The sequence below is a fragment of the Cydia strobilella genome, chromosome 2 (genome assembly GCF_947568885.1).
Source record: "Cydia strobilella chromosome 2, ilCydStro3.1, whole genome shotgun sequence".
Taxonomy (NCBI): domain Eukaryota; kingdom Metazoa; phylum Arthropoda; class Insecta; order Lepidoptera; family Tortricidae; genus Cydia; species Cydia strobilella.
In genome coordinates, this window is record NC_086042.1 from 2,625,707 (window position 1) to 2,642,276 (window position 16,570).

The 16,570-nt window shown below is 36.6% G+C and overlaps 1 protein-coding gene across 1 annotated transcript in view; it reads right to left on the reverse strand.

Moving 5' to 3' along the window:
- Nucleotides 1-3,087: 3,087 nt before the first annotated feature.
- Nucleotides 3,088-16,570, reverse strand: part of LOC134749195 (lysosome membrane protein 2-like) — a 51,190-nt gene continuing 37,707 nt past the window's right edge. Inside the window, exons 5-12 of the mRNA XM_063684063.1 lie at nt 16,018-16,165; nt 11,757-11,960; nt 11,056-11,180; nt 10,007-10,168; nt 7,550-7,656; nt 4,769-4,887; nt 3,858-3,983; nt 3,088-3,408 (exon numbers count right to left, since the gene is read on the reverse strand). Coding sequence (XP_063540133.1) covers nt 3,088-3,408; nt 3,858-3,983; nt 4,769-4,887; nt 7,550-7,656; nt 10,007-10,168; nt 11,056-11,180; nt 11,757-11,960; nt 16,018-16,165 — 1,312 coding nt within the window. The remainder of the gene's footprint in view (nt 3,409-3,857; nt 3,984-4,768; nt 4,888-7,549; nt 7,657-10,006; nt 10,169-11,055; nt 11,181-11,756; nt 11,961-16,017; nt 16,166-16,570) is intronic.

Genomic DNA, 16,570 nt, shown 5'->3' on the forward strand with positions numbered 1-16,570 from the left:
TATAATATTAGTATGGATTACTATTGAGAAGCCATACAAAACAATAAAATCAACGCAATTGCAATCTGTACCACGCGACCAAAATGGCTTACGCGCCGTAAAATTCATGGCGCTCACCGCCCGGCCACGACATCGCGCCATGGCGGCCATAGGTTGGAGCGAGACAGCGATCGGACCTTTCGTTCCCACCTATGGCCGCCGCTCGCCGCTGCCGCCGCCGCGCGATATCGTGGCCGGGCGGTTACGCGTTTAGTTCACGAGATTCACGCTCCGCTTCTATGGTTTGTTGTCAAAACTACAGCAATTCATGGCGCAAAATACTGGTTCTCGTTTTGAAGCAAAAGGTACCACATTGTCGCTTACCATAAGGACGTCAGAGCGTATGACCTTTTGATTGAAAACGACACATATTTAGTTTAATGCTATGTGGCTGGCTGGCTGACGAGGAAAAACTGTAAAATTTTCCAAATTACACGGAAAGCTTTATTTATAAGTAGTTTGGCGTCGACAGTTCCTAATAATTAATTCCTAATAATTGGTAGTGCTGTCAAGTCACTTTCTGTCATTTCTCCAGTCAAATTGGGCCCCAGACTACCCCCCACCCCACTAGTGCATAGACCAGTATACTGACAGAATAGACATGGTAACAAAAATGTCGGTATGTAGGTAATATCAAGTGCTGTAATGTTCCGAAGCAAAAAATTCGACACAAAATTAAAAATCGCACTTAAACTATCGTGAGACATATTTCAAAATATTTATCAGTACGGTTTTTACTCACTATTATTTTGCGGGCATTGCACGACGTACAACCGCCGCGGACACTCGTGCCTGAGGATGGATTCCCAAAGAATCCGAAACATGTCGACAAAAGCGACTAAAAATAATAGTGAGTAAAAACCGTACTGATAAATATTTTAAAATTAAAAATCATAAAAATAAAACAGTCTAAAAATTTAATTTCAGTACCATCTCGTACAGTGGACGTCAATAATATGTTTACACTTTTGCACCTTACTCCTTTGTAATAAGGCGAAAAATGTAAATGTGACGTTTTCAACCAAAAGGTACCACATTGTACCACATTGTATTGTTGTCGATAAGGTTGATTTCGAATTGAAGCTATATGGAAATAGCGCCTTATTGACAACCGACAATAAGTACCCTTTTGGTTGAAAATGGCACAAATATCTTTCACGTCGACTGCACCTTGTCAGTCTTGTCACAGTTGTCACAGTGACAATCAATATGAAAGTCGCCAGGGACCTCATACTATTGTCACTGTGACAAGGTACGACTACGAAATAATACTGATATTAACCGTAAAAATTTTAGTGTGTCAAGAAAATACTTAGAAACTTATTTTTTATTACCAATTTTTTTTTCTAAGCGCCACTGTATCCCTATTCATTAAAACTATTTAGACTTAATATCTATTTCGCAAATTTATATCCTGTATTTAAAACAATTCAATATAAATCATTCAATGAAATAAAATAATCATAATCATTAAAAGGTTGTCTGGATGAGATCGCTCTTTAGCGATAAGACCGCCTGTTGTATGTCTCTACATTTAATCAATTGTTCTTTTTATTTGTATCTTAATCAATTGTTCTTTTCATTTGTATCTTAATCAATTGTTCTTTTCATTTGTATCTTTTTACTGAGGTGTGCCAATAAAGAGTAAATCTATCTATCTATCTATCAATCTTATTTCAATATCAGTTCATAATTTCATAAATAAATAAAAATACAAAATGGTTTCAACCAATTCCCGATCACCATAATTACTTCACAACCTAACTTAAGGTTCATTTATTCACTAAATTAATTACATTAGCAAGGAAATTAACCGTTCTATATACAAATACCTTAACGGTAACTATAACTACATAATATCAAAACTCTGTTTGTCGTCTAAGAATTTGTCTCTTTCTAACTACCTATGTGTGAATGTGATATTCTTTTTCGTAGTAGACGATAAACAGTTTGCTACTCTGCGATGCTTTTTCTTTTAATGGCTTTCATAAAAATTATGATGATTTCGTCAATGTTAAAAGTGTCTCAGAGCATGACGTTTTTCGGTAGTCGCTAATTTTAGTGAAGTGATAGCTGGACTTCACAAATAGCCACGAAGAGATGGGTAGTGAGCTAGTGAGTAAATACTCACAGGTAAATACTCAGGATTTACTCACTCCTATCCATCTCTACTACGATGGATTGCCGGGTGTTGACTAAATCATGGTTTAACACGTTTCAAGACTAATTGCACTTTTCTACGTCAGTTCACTGTATAATAAAGTTATCAATATTACACGTTAAACAACATTTATGAGCAAAAACACAAAAAAAAACATTCACGAAATCACGACTTCACCAGTTTGAAGTTCAAAGGTTTCTCCGTTTTACATTATGTCGATAAATCTTAACAGATAGGTTCTCTTGGCATAGCACGCATATTGTGACACTAATTCATAAAAATCTATAATGAATCTAAAATTATTACGTTTGCAATTCAACCAGTGATATGCTTAAATATGACTTGCAACAATCAATAGGTGGAGTACTTATTTTATAACTAAGGGAATGTTGATTTAGGCGCATATTATTAATACGACACTCACTTGTGGAATAATTTCATAAATGTCTTAATTTTTTTAAGGAAATCGAATTTTTCATTTTCAAAACGAAAGTTTCCTTTGTGTCTTGTGAAATGTTCCTACTTTTTGGAATCTCTGCAATTAATCTGTAAGGCTAGTTAATATTACACTAAACACTTAATTAGGTATAGGTACTCCAAGATTAGGTACCTAACGTACTTGAGATAAAAGCACTGGCATGGCTTTTCCAAACTGGAGAGGGGCAACCCTGGCTCGTACGGATAAGTTTATCTAAACTTATTGTACGAAATACCAGTTGCAATGAATTAAAACATCTCAACCTGCATACATCTACGAAAAGATTTGGTCTAGCCCTCGCACTGGCCTAGTCCTCAGACTATAGTAAAAACCGAAGAATGAGACTGACATAGATGTTAAGAACTCATTTTAAAGCTATATATTAATCAGGCATTTAGGACCTAAATCTTCACGAACTAATAAATTCCTGCAGCTCCCTAGGATCCCCAAGGAGTGCGACAGCCTCCCTCTCATCGTCCCCTCTGAAGCATTTGTTCTCAGCAATATTAATTATAAGACTAGTCCTCCTGATACTGCTTCTCCTGACGACCTTGGGCTGTTTGACTTCCTTGAGCTTGTACTTGGGCCTCATGAGGCGGTAAGCGCCTTGGACGCCGAGGAAGAAGCCGATGAGGAAGAGAAGGACTTCGATGGTGATGACCACAGGGGGAGCAATGATCAGACGCAGACGGAGGAGCTGGATGACTTCTGCTGGGGGTTCCTTGCAGTACTGCGAAAGACAGTTGCGGTAAGAATTTTGTTTATAGAGAAGTAATATCAAAACTGCAAGTATAACTGTTTACTGATCTTAACTATTGCTTAAATAAATAGGAAGACAACATTCTATTAAAATAACTTTTAATTTCTAGTTTTCCTTTTATCTAAAAAGATATAGCAAAGCTCGCTGAAGTATCTGCTTGATAAAAAAATGTATGGGTTAGAACTAGTATGGGTTACTTCTTTCTGGTGATTATCAATTTATAACATACTAGCTTTTGCCCGCGACTTCGTCTGCGTGGACTTAGTAACCGCAGCTAGAGTAAGAATAGCGCCTCATCCTAGGCTAGACATGTTGGTTAAAAGTAGTCGGACCGGTGTTTTTTAAGGTCGCATGTTATGTTCTTGCCACGAGCGGTGAATTTTTCTAGTTTGACTAATATAAAAATATGTAATTCTTACCATTTGCAGCCACACCAAGGGTAGGACCTTATCTTTGAGCGGGCTGGTGATAGGGTTCGCAAACGAAGTGCGGACCGCCATGTTCACTTGAATCTTTGAGTAGAAGGACAGAGGGACGCCCAGGATCTGTTATAAAAAAAGAATTAAGAATACTCGAAATTAAACTATCGTGAGACATATTTCACGCGGCGGGCGGCGCGGGCGGCGCGAGCGACTAAAAATAATAGTGAGTGAAACCGTACTGATCTAAATATTTCGAATTGAGAATACTGGAAAAATAGAGTTACAGAAGGGACCTCAATCACCAAAAATGCAAAAAAGTCGTAAATTTCGGATTTTTAGCTACCTAACCTTACTGTTTCCTCTTTCTAGTTTGTAGTGTTGATCTATTCGAGAAAGATTTTGTATTATTATTAGAGATTATTTATTTAGAGAAGAACCTAAATATGGCGGCACCTTTCGTGCCATGAACTGTCAAATATTAACAAAGTAACTACTGCATGGTTGGCAGACGGTTTGTTTAACGGCTTAAAGTTGTACCCTATTGTTTGTGTGTGATAAGAATTCTGGCCGAATCTCCATTTTTTCTTCTGCTCTATACAGCATAACTGAGGCTTAAGGTTAGCTGGAAGAGATCCCTTATACGGATAAGCTCGCCTTTGTACCTAAATTTATATGAATTTCATTGTACAATAAAGTGATTTACTACTACTTGGAAAATTCACGTTTTTATAGAGTCAGGCCAAGCTAGCTCTTTAGCGATTTTGATAGCACAAAACTCGCACAGAATGTGCAAGTGTAATTGAAACGCCATAATTTAATAGAAGTTTGACGTTTAAAATGAAACTTGCACACTGTGCTATCAAAATCGCAGCAGAGTTATCTTGGTCTGACTCTAGCAGAATACTTACAGGTTCGACATCAATTTTGGTGGTGTGTTTTTCAGGATCTGGGCGCATGCCAGTAAAGTAGCTGGCTTGCACCGGGTCTACGTCCATAAAGTGAGGCTTCGATAAAGCTATCGGGAAACCTACAACAAAATTATTATCTATGGTTAATTTGGGCATTTATTTATTTAAACCATTGCATATAACATAGAAGCATAATAAAGAGAGTGTAAAAGGGAGAGGTAAAAACGGGAGTTGGAAGGGGCAGACCTCGGCGGACTTTCTGTGATCAGATCGGGGAAATCCTGAAGAAAGGCCAGGTCAAGAGCACCCTAAACCGGCGAGCGTGTATGAGGAATGTTATGGAAGTGAAGGTAGCGAAAGAGGTATGTCAGGATCGTAGCAAGTGGAAATCCGTGGTCTCTGCCTACCCCTCCGGGAAATAGGCGTGATTATAATTAAGTTATTATTATGTAATTCTATTGCACATAAAATTATAAGTACAAATGGCGGACTTAATGCTATAAGGCATTCTCTACCAGTCAACCACTGGGCTTAAAAGAGATTGGGTATTTAAGTCACGGAAAAGGAATATCTTTTAAACTTACACTCATCCTAATTATCAGAAGGTAAATTTTAAAATGTTGTTTTTTAGGGTTCCGTACCCAAAGGGTAAAAACGGGACTCCACTGTCCGTCTGTCCGTCTGTCCGTATATCCGTCTGTCTGTCTGTCAAGTTAAGAGATATGTGTTAGTAAAAATCTAACTATTTTTTGTATATAAGATAATATTTTAAGATAAGATAATATTTATTCATTCATATCTTATGCTAATTGGCTTTATACAATGGTAATTATACAATGGTAATTATACAATTTATACTTAAATACTAGTCCGAACGAATTTGTATTTTCTGACGCTCATGGAAATTTGATAACAATACCTAAACTAAGTAAACATTTGTACGATTGTATATACCATTAATCTTACGAAGTATTTAAATAAATTATTCGTAATTATTAATCTTTTTAATAATATCATCAAATGATAAATCGCATATTAAGTACTTATTACGTAACAACCAGAAAAACGGTACGTACCAAACACTGATCTTATCTATTTATTTATGTATTTTTTCACATCTCTTAAGATTAATTTAAGCGGTGGGAAGTAGGCAAGGACCAGGTTTTCATGACGTCAATTTACGCAAAAACTATTCAAATAACAGGTATTTCGGCATTTGCTTGTAATTAATTTTAAAACACGCCCATTAATTTTAACGGTTTTTATTATTTTACTAGCTTCACGTAGATAATCTAGGACTATGACATGTTGCTAATCTACCGTAGATACGAATACTAAAATATTACTAAGACTCCGCCGTCCGTCTGTCCGTCTGTCTGTCACCAGGCTGTATCTCATCAACCGTGATAGCTAGACAGTTGAAATTTTCACAGATGATGTATTTCTGTTGCCGCTACAACAACAAATACTCGTTGGGCGAGTCTGGCTCGCACTTGTCCGGTTTTCAAAAGGACGTAAATGGGAAGACGCCCTCGTACTAATATGGTTTTTATATCGTATGAAGATACGGAATACGGAACTCTGCATTATGATGCGTGGCCCAACACGCACTTGGCTCCATACCAATAACGACCTGAACTTGACTATGCGACAATTGGCCGTGTGGCCATGCGCGCGAGTGCCTGTTTTGGCCGCGGTCAAAATTTATAACACCCACCATTATTATATTCTAATTCTAACAAATGACGTACGCGGTCGAGTAGTTTGTGTAGATCTAGCTTTTGAAACTTGAATAGTTAATTTTCTCTTTTTATTTAAATAACTAGCGACCCGCCCCGGCTTCCCACTGCAACGCTGATTTATTTTACATATGGGGCATTTTCTATGAAAAGGGACCTTATTGTCGATGGCGCATACGCCGCACAGCGTCGCGCGGCATTGTATTTATATCGGAGCACCGTTTATAATGGCGTAAGTGCCATCGACAATAAGGTCCCTTTTTATAGGAAATACCACATATAAACCTTCCTCTTGAATCACTCTATCTATTAAAAAAACGCATCAAAATCCGTTGCGTAGTTTTAAAGATCTAAGCATACATAGGGACAGACATCCATCCAGACAACAGGAAGCGGCTTTGTTTTATACTATGTAATAGTGATTGTTATTCTATCGGTTTAGTATTTTATAAGCCATATAAAAAGTTAAAAAGTCGATATGCGTAGAGTTCTACATATACAATTATTATTCTAATATTAAATTAATTTCTAGTGTCTGCAATATGTTCATACAAGAAAATAATTAAATCACGACTACCTACAGGGGCCCATTTCTCGAATGGTATTAGACTAATATTATTAGTCCCCGAACTACCAAATCGTATAGGTTACCATGGCAACACACTAGTAATATTAGACTAATACCGTTCGAGAAATGGGGCCCAGGTTCGAAAAATAATTCAGATTGAATTGTTAAGCCCGTCCCCAAAATATATAGTAATATACCGAGCTATAATATCTCAAGGTATCTTAAGATGCCTTGCTAGATATCGTAATATGCCAAAATATATATTCCGTAAATCATCCCTTAAGAGAGTCAAAAGCGGGGTGGAATTGATAATTGCCTGATAATTTGTGTAAGCAATTAAGCATATGCTCAAATTAAATGATTGCCATTAGACTTTATCCAGGCGCTATTCTTAATCTAGCTGCGGTTACTAAGTCCACGCAGACGAAGTCGCGGGCAAAAGCTAGTTAAGAATAATAAACAGCAAGAACATACCATAGTAGCAGCCGCCGATGTCAACGAATCCTTCAGGCAAGCAGTTTGACGTGCAGTTACAGGCGAAGGGCGAGCTCCGACTGAAAGAATTTTTAGGCACCTCATATCTGCAAAAGAAAAAAGTTTTTTGCCAACATTTTTAACCAAGACTAAGATGGTCACGCTTTTATCATCGGTCATCGTTAACGTTTTCTAATGTACCTAAGTGCGAGAGTGACGCATGCTACTATAGACGATATTGCAACCATCATGTTCGCATTATCAGCTGTGGGCGATAATAAGGAGTAATCGGCTACTGATGTTAATTTAATACGGATTTAAAATTTCTAACACACAACAAACAAGAAGTCTGATCTTAAAAAGGCATCTTACAAGATAAACAATGTTTCACATAGAAAAACACTTCTTCCTCAAGGAGGTATTCTAGGCCCACTTTTACTTTTCGTGTTTGCATAAAATGTATAAGTAGCTCAAAGCAGCCACTTCAACTTTATATTTTAACAAGTATCAACAATATCAACTACTTATTATGCATCACATATTACATAGTGATTGAGTGCTTCCGGTTGAATGATTATACAACGCGTCAAGTATTTTGTTATTTCTGCTCAAGAATTTATCATCAGTATCATTTTACATATTTATTTATTGGTTCAAAATCAAATTTCTGCAATTTTTATTTATTACAATCAAATAGCATTTGATTTATTTATTATAATCAAATGCTAAAAATTACAATGTAACACGGCTCCACAAAAATGTAATTAGGTTGACTGTATGGAGTCAAGTATCAATCTCTCTTTACACTTAGTTCTATAATTAGGTATATTAAGTAAAATATACCACAATTCGAAGTTACTTAATCTAAAAGTATAATTGGTAGGAAAATAAATACATTAATTAAATAAATAAATAATATTATGGGACTAATCTTACACAAATCTATCTAGCCCCATAGTAAGCTACTAAATCACTCGTAGGAATACACCTTAAGAGTCAGACCTCAGATCACAAAAGGTAAGTATATAATGGTCTGTCACAGACAACCTAATGTTAAATATTGTTATAAACCTATAAGAAACAAATAAAATTACAATATTATAAAATTAAAAGTAACCTATTAAACCTAAACTTACACTTAGTATATAAAAACATATTAATCACAAACTAGTCCCGTCAAAAATTTCCTTTTAAGTCCCGAACTGTTCCCTACCTGGCCCAAATGTTCCAAATATGCCAGCTGCGTTGCCACGCTGAATGGCTAAGGATATTTGTTGGACCAGGTAAGATCCAGCACGGGGGTCACAGCCTCTGTCCCTCAACCGACGCCCGATCTCCCTGACCAGCTTTTTGGCCTCGGCGCACCATGGCCCAGCCGTTTCGACAGCAACCGGAATGAAGTCATACACTGGTCCAAGGTTGGCGTATTTGCTGTGTTTGACCTTAGCAGCGGCCTCAGCCGCTGCACCTGCCTTTTTAAATGTGTGGCCGACATGAGAGGGAGCAAACGTACACACACATGTGGCATCCCACAGCAGGCTCCGGCCTTTTGCCCACGGGACCAGTGTAAGACCGTCCGACCTTTTGCCATCTGTACGGCTTAAGCCAGGAGGCTCTAAAATGCATGGTATGTTTGCCGAGACTAAAGCGCGTCGAAGCAGCTCGTTAATGGCTTGGTGCCTAGGTATTCGCCCTACACATCGGACGCAACTAAGCCCGTGGTGCCCATTAACCTCGACCATTACCCCGCAAGGGCATCTGTGGGGCTCACATACCCTGCTCCCAAGACGTAATAAAATTACATGAAAATATAGTTTGAGTAAGAAGTTATGGCAAAATTACCTTTCGCATACTGCTTTTCGCATAATGTTACTTTGCAGATTTTTTTTTGCATAATATTATTTGGCAGAGCACCCTAACCTAACCCACTTAGAAAATTCTGCCAAATGAATATTATAGCAAATATGGGAAGTGTATTTCTGACAAATAATGTTCTGCCAGGGGCCCATTTCTCGAACGATATTAGTCTAATATTATTAGTGTGTGTGGTAACCCATACGATTTGACAGTTCGTGGACTAATAATATTAGTCTAATACCGTTCGAGAAATGGACCCCAGATGAGGGGAACCGAACCCATCATTCTGATGCCAGTGTACGTTCGAACAGGCCTAAATGTATCATCAAGTGTTTACCATGAATTAGTAACATTTATTTAAAACAAATAAATAACTAACATATAAAACTTAAAAACTAAAAATAAAATTAAATAAAATTAAATAAAACTAAAAACTATTCCCCTGCGGCATGGTGCCGTAGATACTGGCAGCATATCCTCGCTGTATCACAATGCTTACTCTTTGTGCGAGGAAGCTGCCAGCTCTACGATCACCGGTGACGTACCTATAGTATTCTTTTAGATAATCCCTTAAAATAATCAAGTGTATTTAGTGTTTACCTAAAATAATCAAGTCCGTTGTATCCTTTCATGTCCTTGACGTAAGTGAGAGGGAAGATCCTGCAGGCTTGCCGTCTATACAGCGGGATGACCTTGTCTCTCGTTATGTGGGGAGAGATCATCATACCCTCATACGATCCCTTTATACGGTTGCAAAGAGTACTGAAAATAAATAATATTTTTTAATTCACACACTCAATTCCAAAATGTTAAAGGCGCCACTACATGGTTACTCAGTTTTTTCTGACGGAAGTATCGCTCAATAGTTACACACGTCAAAGTGCCAACATAGCGATAAACGTCATCGTCAAAAAAGTTTTACTTCAATCGCGCGTAAAGATTACACGCACATACTTTTTTATAAATTTCATGAGTTACGACGAAAGTGGAGGAACCGCGTGAAATCGCATTTTCATACAAACGTAGTTCTCATTTTCCTCTCTGGATATTAACATTATTGAAAATATTTTGACACAATTTGTTGTATATCATTAATAGTCTTGAGACACTTAAGTAAGTAGTAAGTAAGTGTACCTATTCCGGTAATTACGACTATTTCAAAATGTCGGCTAGTTCCAAAAATCACTCATAACTTTAGAGTCCATTTTTATAATTACCAAAGAGGATATAATAAGATACAGTGGTACTGTCATAGTAAATTTTGTAACCACTGTAAATTCACTGCCATCTATCGACATACTTTAAAACAAAAAATGAAGATTTATAAAAATACGTTAAAATGTATTTAAATATGGTATGGATAAATGATTTTTTTATCTGCATTAATTATTTTTATATGATTTTGACCCATGTTCTTTCACTGATATGCGTTAAAATTATAAATAACAAACGAAACCGTTAACGCCCTCTATACGAGAGTAGGTCAAAGCTAGTGGCGCCATCTGATCGAGAATCAAATTTTCGTGATTTTCGAGGCACGTTTTTTCCTTAGACTGTATCCATCTATTACGGAGTTATATCTATCTTTGATAATTACCCAACATTCTGAACTTTTCAGAATGACCCGAATACACCCAATATCAAATTACCTGGTATTAAAGTCCGTGTAACCCTGCTGTGGGATGCCTCCTGAGCCGCCCCAAGAGTTGATGGAGTAACGTGTGGCCTCGTCTCTCATTTCAAGCACCACTTTCGTTGGGGTTTCGGCGTAGAACTGTAATAACATTCAGATTAACATTCAGTCTATTAATTTTAGGATTATTATGCTGACATACGGGTCACTCACCTCCTCCTCACTCACTCACTCAGCTCCTGCGGTGTCAGCATGGTTGTATTTTTATCACCTGTCAATATGCATGTCAGAACGTGACAGGCATGGTGACAGGCGATAAAAATGCTCGCCCGCGATGACGCTCCTCGGTACGGAGTGAAACATGTCGAGCGTTTTTCGACTTAAAATACGCGAGTGACCCGTTATTAATATGTTTATTATGTCTGTGTCTAACGGAAGTTTTGTTATTAAAACTGAATATCAAAAGCCAGAATTCGGCATACTCGTAATGAAAATTTACCACAAACAAATAGATCATGGAAAAGTATGGCGCGAGGGTGACCATAAATATGTACTGTAAGTAAACTGTAACTGACAAGAAATCAAATTGGTGCAAAGTTACTCTAAGAACAAATTAAATTATTTTCTATGAAATGCCTCCACTGCATGATTTACTTGTCCCTTGTTACTTACAAACCCCACCCCTTTATCAAAAGAGCTATGAAAAAGGAAGATTACCCGATCCAACAATCCAATGGAGTCAAAATTAATCCAGCCCGGGAACAGTTTATGCGCAACAGTGACCACGGGGTCCTTGAAGCCCCAGAAGAATTCGTCCACAGTCATAGTTGTGAACAGCTTGGAACCCATGGTCGTGGCGGACATATAGAGGCCACTGTTTACGAGGTAGGGCATGTGGTCCGCGGCTACCGTGCTGATGGCCTGGAGAAAAAATAAAGTAATTTAGGCTATTTATTTAAATTACACAGCTCATTTTATTGTGAATTGAATGGAAGTACGAGTATATATTCCTTGGAGGAGGATGAGATATATATTTTTTGGTAAAAATAATCATTATTTTATTCCTTTTTGTTAAGAGTCCGCAGCAAGCTCGGCCGAATTTCACTTCCCATAACCGAGTTTCATTCTCATTTTAAAACTACGTGTTGGATTGTTATGAAACTTTGCACATACAATGACATAAGGTATGTACAATGACATGACATGCCTGTAATTAGTTTTTATAGCTCCAGCTTATAAAACAAACGAAATAGAGCAAAAACAAGTTTTGTATGAAAAACTTAAAATTCGCTGTATTTTTTTTACTATAGTATCTGAAGCTACATAATAAACTAATTACATACCTAGATATAGGTACCTTATCCTTGTAAGTAAAAAAGTTTTAGAGTTATCTAGCTTAACTACGTTTGTACGGAAAAACCGAGCTTGTTGCGGAATCCTAAGTTAGGGTTCCTTACGGTATACTTTTGTGAACACTGGGTTTTAATAAATTGCAACATTGATAAATAGTTTTATAAAGCGATCATAGCCAGAATACGCATAGTTACTTAGTACTTTATAGATTCTTAAATGTCTATGTAACATAACTTCCTTCAAATGCGCTAGAATCTAGACCAAACCTAGACTAAAATATTCGGTAACCAAACCTAGTTCTTCACGGCCAGGCCCTTCCAACCCGCTCTCCTTGCGCTAGCACTATTACCAACTATTACCTATGTTACGTGATTACATCTAATTACATTAAGCCGCCCGATTTGGTAAATGAAGGGTTTGAACCGTTCACTTTTAATTTATCGTGATTAACTTGTAACTGGGATATTTAGCCTAATAGGGTATTTGACAAATTTTGGGGAATTCATCTATACAGTCGGTACTGGGGCCCATTTCTCGAACGGTGTTAGTCTATAATATTAGTCCACGAACTGTCAAATCGTACGGGTTGCCATGACAACACACTAATAATATTAGACTAATATCGTACGAGAAATGTGCCCCTGGAAGTATTTATGAGGAAAAGCATAACAAAGTTTATAAAACTAAAAAAAATTTGTCCATATGAATTTATATGCCATAAATGTCATAATAAAAAGAAATATATATCCCACTTAGTCGATTTTGGATAAATACAAAATTTTGGATAAGTGGTTATTTCCAAAGCCAATGACCGATAAAGAATATTTTAAGACGAGGAATTATCTAAAAGGTCAAGACATTTGTCTCGTTCTCATAACCTATTTAATTAACAATTAAAAAATTAAACACAAATAGATAACTCATATAGAGCAATCGTAACGGAAACAAATTTCTGTTTTTTTACTTTATTTATATGAACTACTTAAATGAAAATCAATAAATTAACAAAAATAATAGAAAATTGATAATATGAACAGCTGAGCCTAAGGGCGTCGTTTTGTTTTTTTGCGACAATAAATGACTTTTTATTTTATTTTATTTCATTTTAAATAGCTCAACAACCACGGAACGTGTCTATACATTGATATTTTATGTATAAACACAGCTGGGGCTTGTACCAAAACGATGAAAATAAGACATAGGTAACTTTAAAGAAAATATAGTCTGAAAATTTAGTCATCCGTAAACATTGAAATAAATAAATAGACTTGACTAAAATAATTTTCACTCGATCCGATATTTATTTGTATAGCCTTGGGCAGTGTCATCGTAAACATGACTTTCTGTTAGGTCAAGATCAGTAGGAAGACACTGATGTTTACCTAAAAAATGGTTTCCGCTAACTAAATCTTAATAAATCACTGATTTTGATGTCGATCGCTTCAGCATAATATATTCTAGGTTTATAGGTTTCGCTTTAAAAAAAAAAAAATTATTGCAAATTTTGAAAAAAGTAAGACCTATAAACCTAGTCTTGCCTCAATGACGTACAAAAAAATCATGGAGAATGGAAAATATTTAGAAGTGGCAAAACATTTGCTGGGACGTTGGTAAATAAAGGTAACAACAAAATAAATTCGCGATGGACCCGTCATCGTCACCCGATATGGACGAGTACGTATTATTCTTCCCTCTAAAAACGAATTAAGAAGTTTTTCAAGAACACAATAAGATGAAGAAGAAGTGGGTTTGGTAGGTATATAAAGAATCTCCCATAGGCAGAAAGATACATGTAGAAAACCGGCCAAGTGCGAGTCGGACTCGCGTTCCAAGGGTTCCGTACATTACACAATTTAAACAATGTATTTTTATGTGAAACGTGAGTAATGTTTTTAAAGAGGTCGGATCAAAAACTAAGTAATTAAGCCCGACTCACGCTTGACTGCACATTTCTAATAGGTTTTCCTGTAATCTATAGGTAAAGATCTATTTTGCGTATTTTTCTCAAAATTTTAGACCCAGTAGTTTCGGAGATAAAGGGGAATGGTCATTTTTTTCCTTTTTTCTTAAATAACTTCTAAATTGTTTATCCTACATTTATAAAAAAATATATTTGAGATTCTCACAATGAGCTCTTTCATTTGATATGTAACACGATATAGTTTGAAAAACTTTATTTTTTAATTTTCACATTTACCCCCCAAAAGTGGCCCCCATGTTTAAAATTCATTTGTTTACGTTACATGTTCGTCTTTAGGTCAAAAACTTACATATGTATACCAAATTTCAACTTTATTGGTCCAGTAGTTTCGGAGAAAATAGGCTGTGACAGACGGACAGACAGACAGACAGACAGACAGACGCACGAGTGATGTTATAAGGGTTCCGTTTTTTTTCCTTTTGAGATACGGAACCCTAAAAACATGACTCTAATAATGTGCTCGCAACGCACCCCGGTTATAATTTATATTATATCAAATATAGGTAGGTAATATGTATACCTATAGAGCAGTTAGGTATCACAGTATACTTAGCCATTTAGTTAGCAATTAAAATATGTAGGTTATGCGACATAAACTAAAACAATATAATAAACTACTGGGTTTAGATGGGGTAAGACAAACACCGGGACAAGAGGAACACTTGTAGAGAGTCCTCATACTGTTTCTCTTGCCCCGAGCAAAATAAACTATGTTTTTCTTTCCCCACATGACCTTAACTGTAACCCAGTTAATTCGGCATTAACAAAAATTCTTCAATAGAAGAATCAAATGAGGTTCAAGATTGCCATGGCCAACTATTTTTTCTGCATAGATACTATCAGCCGCAAAAGTGCATGGCGACTTTATCAACTAATTCATTTATAATTTCTCCATGCAATTTCGCAGCTCACATTCATACATACATATGCGAACATGCTATCTGAAACAGCAATTATTGCATACTAGATACAGTTATAGATAGCTATATATATTTGAACAGACATCAAAGAGGTTATTAACATAAGAAGAGATATCAAGAAGTCATGGCCAAATTGCCGATAAACACGATAGTTTCTGTCTTGGTATAAATACTACAAAACAATAGCGACTGTGTGCCGTATTTTACCTTCAAAATGACCACAGCTACGGTACGAGTACGACTGAATTCCGGACTGAATGTCTACAGCGGAACTGCCCAAGTTTTTAGAAATTCGGTAATGCGCATTTGACATCCCATTTGCTGTCGTAAGGCAGTCTATGAAAAAATTGTGCCCCGAATTTGACAGCTGATATATTTGTCGCCCCTATAGTGGCTAAATCTGGTTGTGAAAAGTTGACATTTAACAATTCAGTAAAAAATAAAAAAATATATGGTGTGATTGTGATGCTGTGGTGTCATATTGGATTAACTAGGTATCTGGTTCAGATGTCAAAGAACGATTTTATCTGAGACTCACAATTGGCTAAGCTATTACGGGCCCATTTCTCGAACGGTATTAGTCTAATATTATTAGTGTGTTGCCATGGTAACCCATACTATTTGACAGTTCGTGGACTAATAATATTAGTCTAATATCGTTCGAGCAATGAGCCCTAGGCATAGTTGATTATGCTATTAGGTAGTACTATAAAAAGCTACTTACAATTAGAGCGATGTTAGGTATGTACAAGTTGACATTCTTGGGGTGGTCGATCGATCCTTCGGAAAGGAACTTCAGCACTGTCTTCGGCATAATGGTGACAGTTCCGTCGTCATCGTTGACGGTGATGTTCTCGTTTGTCCGCAGTTCTCTGCAAAAATACAAATTAGGTAAGAACGAGCGACAGAAACACACTTAGGTAACTAGCCACCTTTAACCGACATCACATAACCCTAAAATTAAAAAATCTTACCCCTGGTTTTTTTTTAGAGATAAAATTTGCAATTACATATTACACCTAAGATTTCCGTGTAACATTCTAACAAACATGATGAGAAATAAAAATGCTAATTTAAAATTCCAAACACGACGTTTGGCCGTGCTCTTGAAACTAGACACCAGACCAGACACGTTACTTCGATCTGCCGCCTTTAGTCACGTGTTTCAAAATCTTAATTACAAATTTTCTAAAATTAGTTTATTTAATAGATCAGGGGCCCATTACTCAAACGGTATTAGACTAATATTATTAGTCCACGAACTGTCAAATCGTATG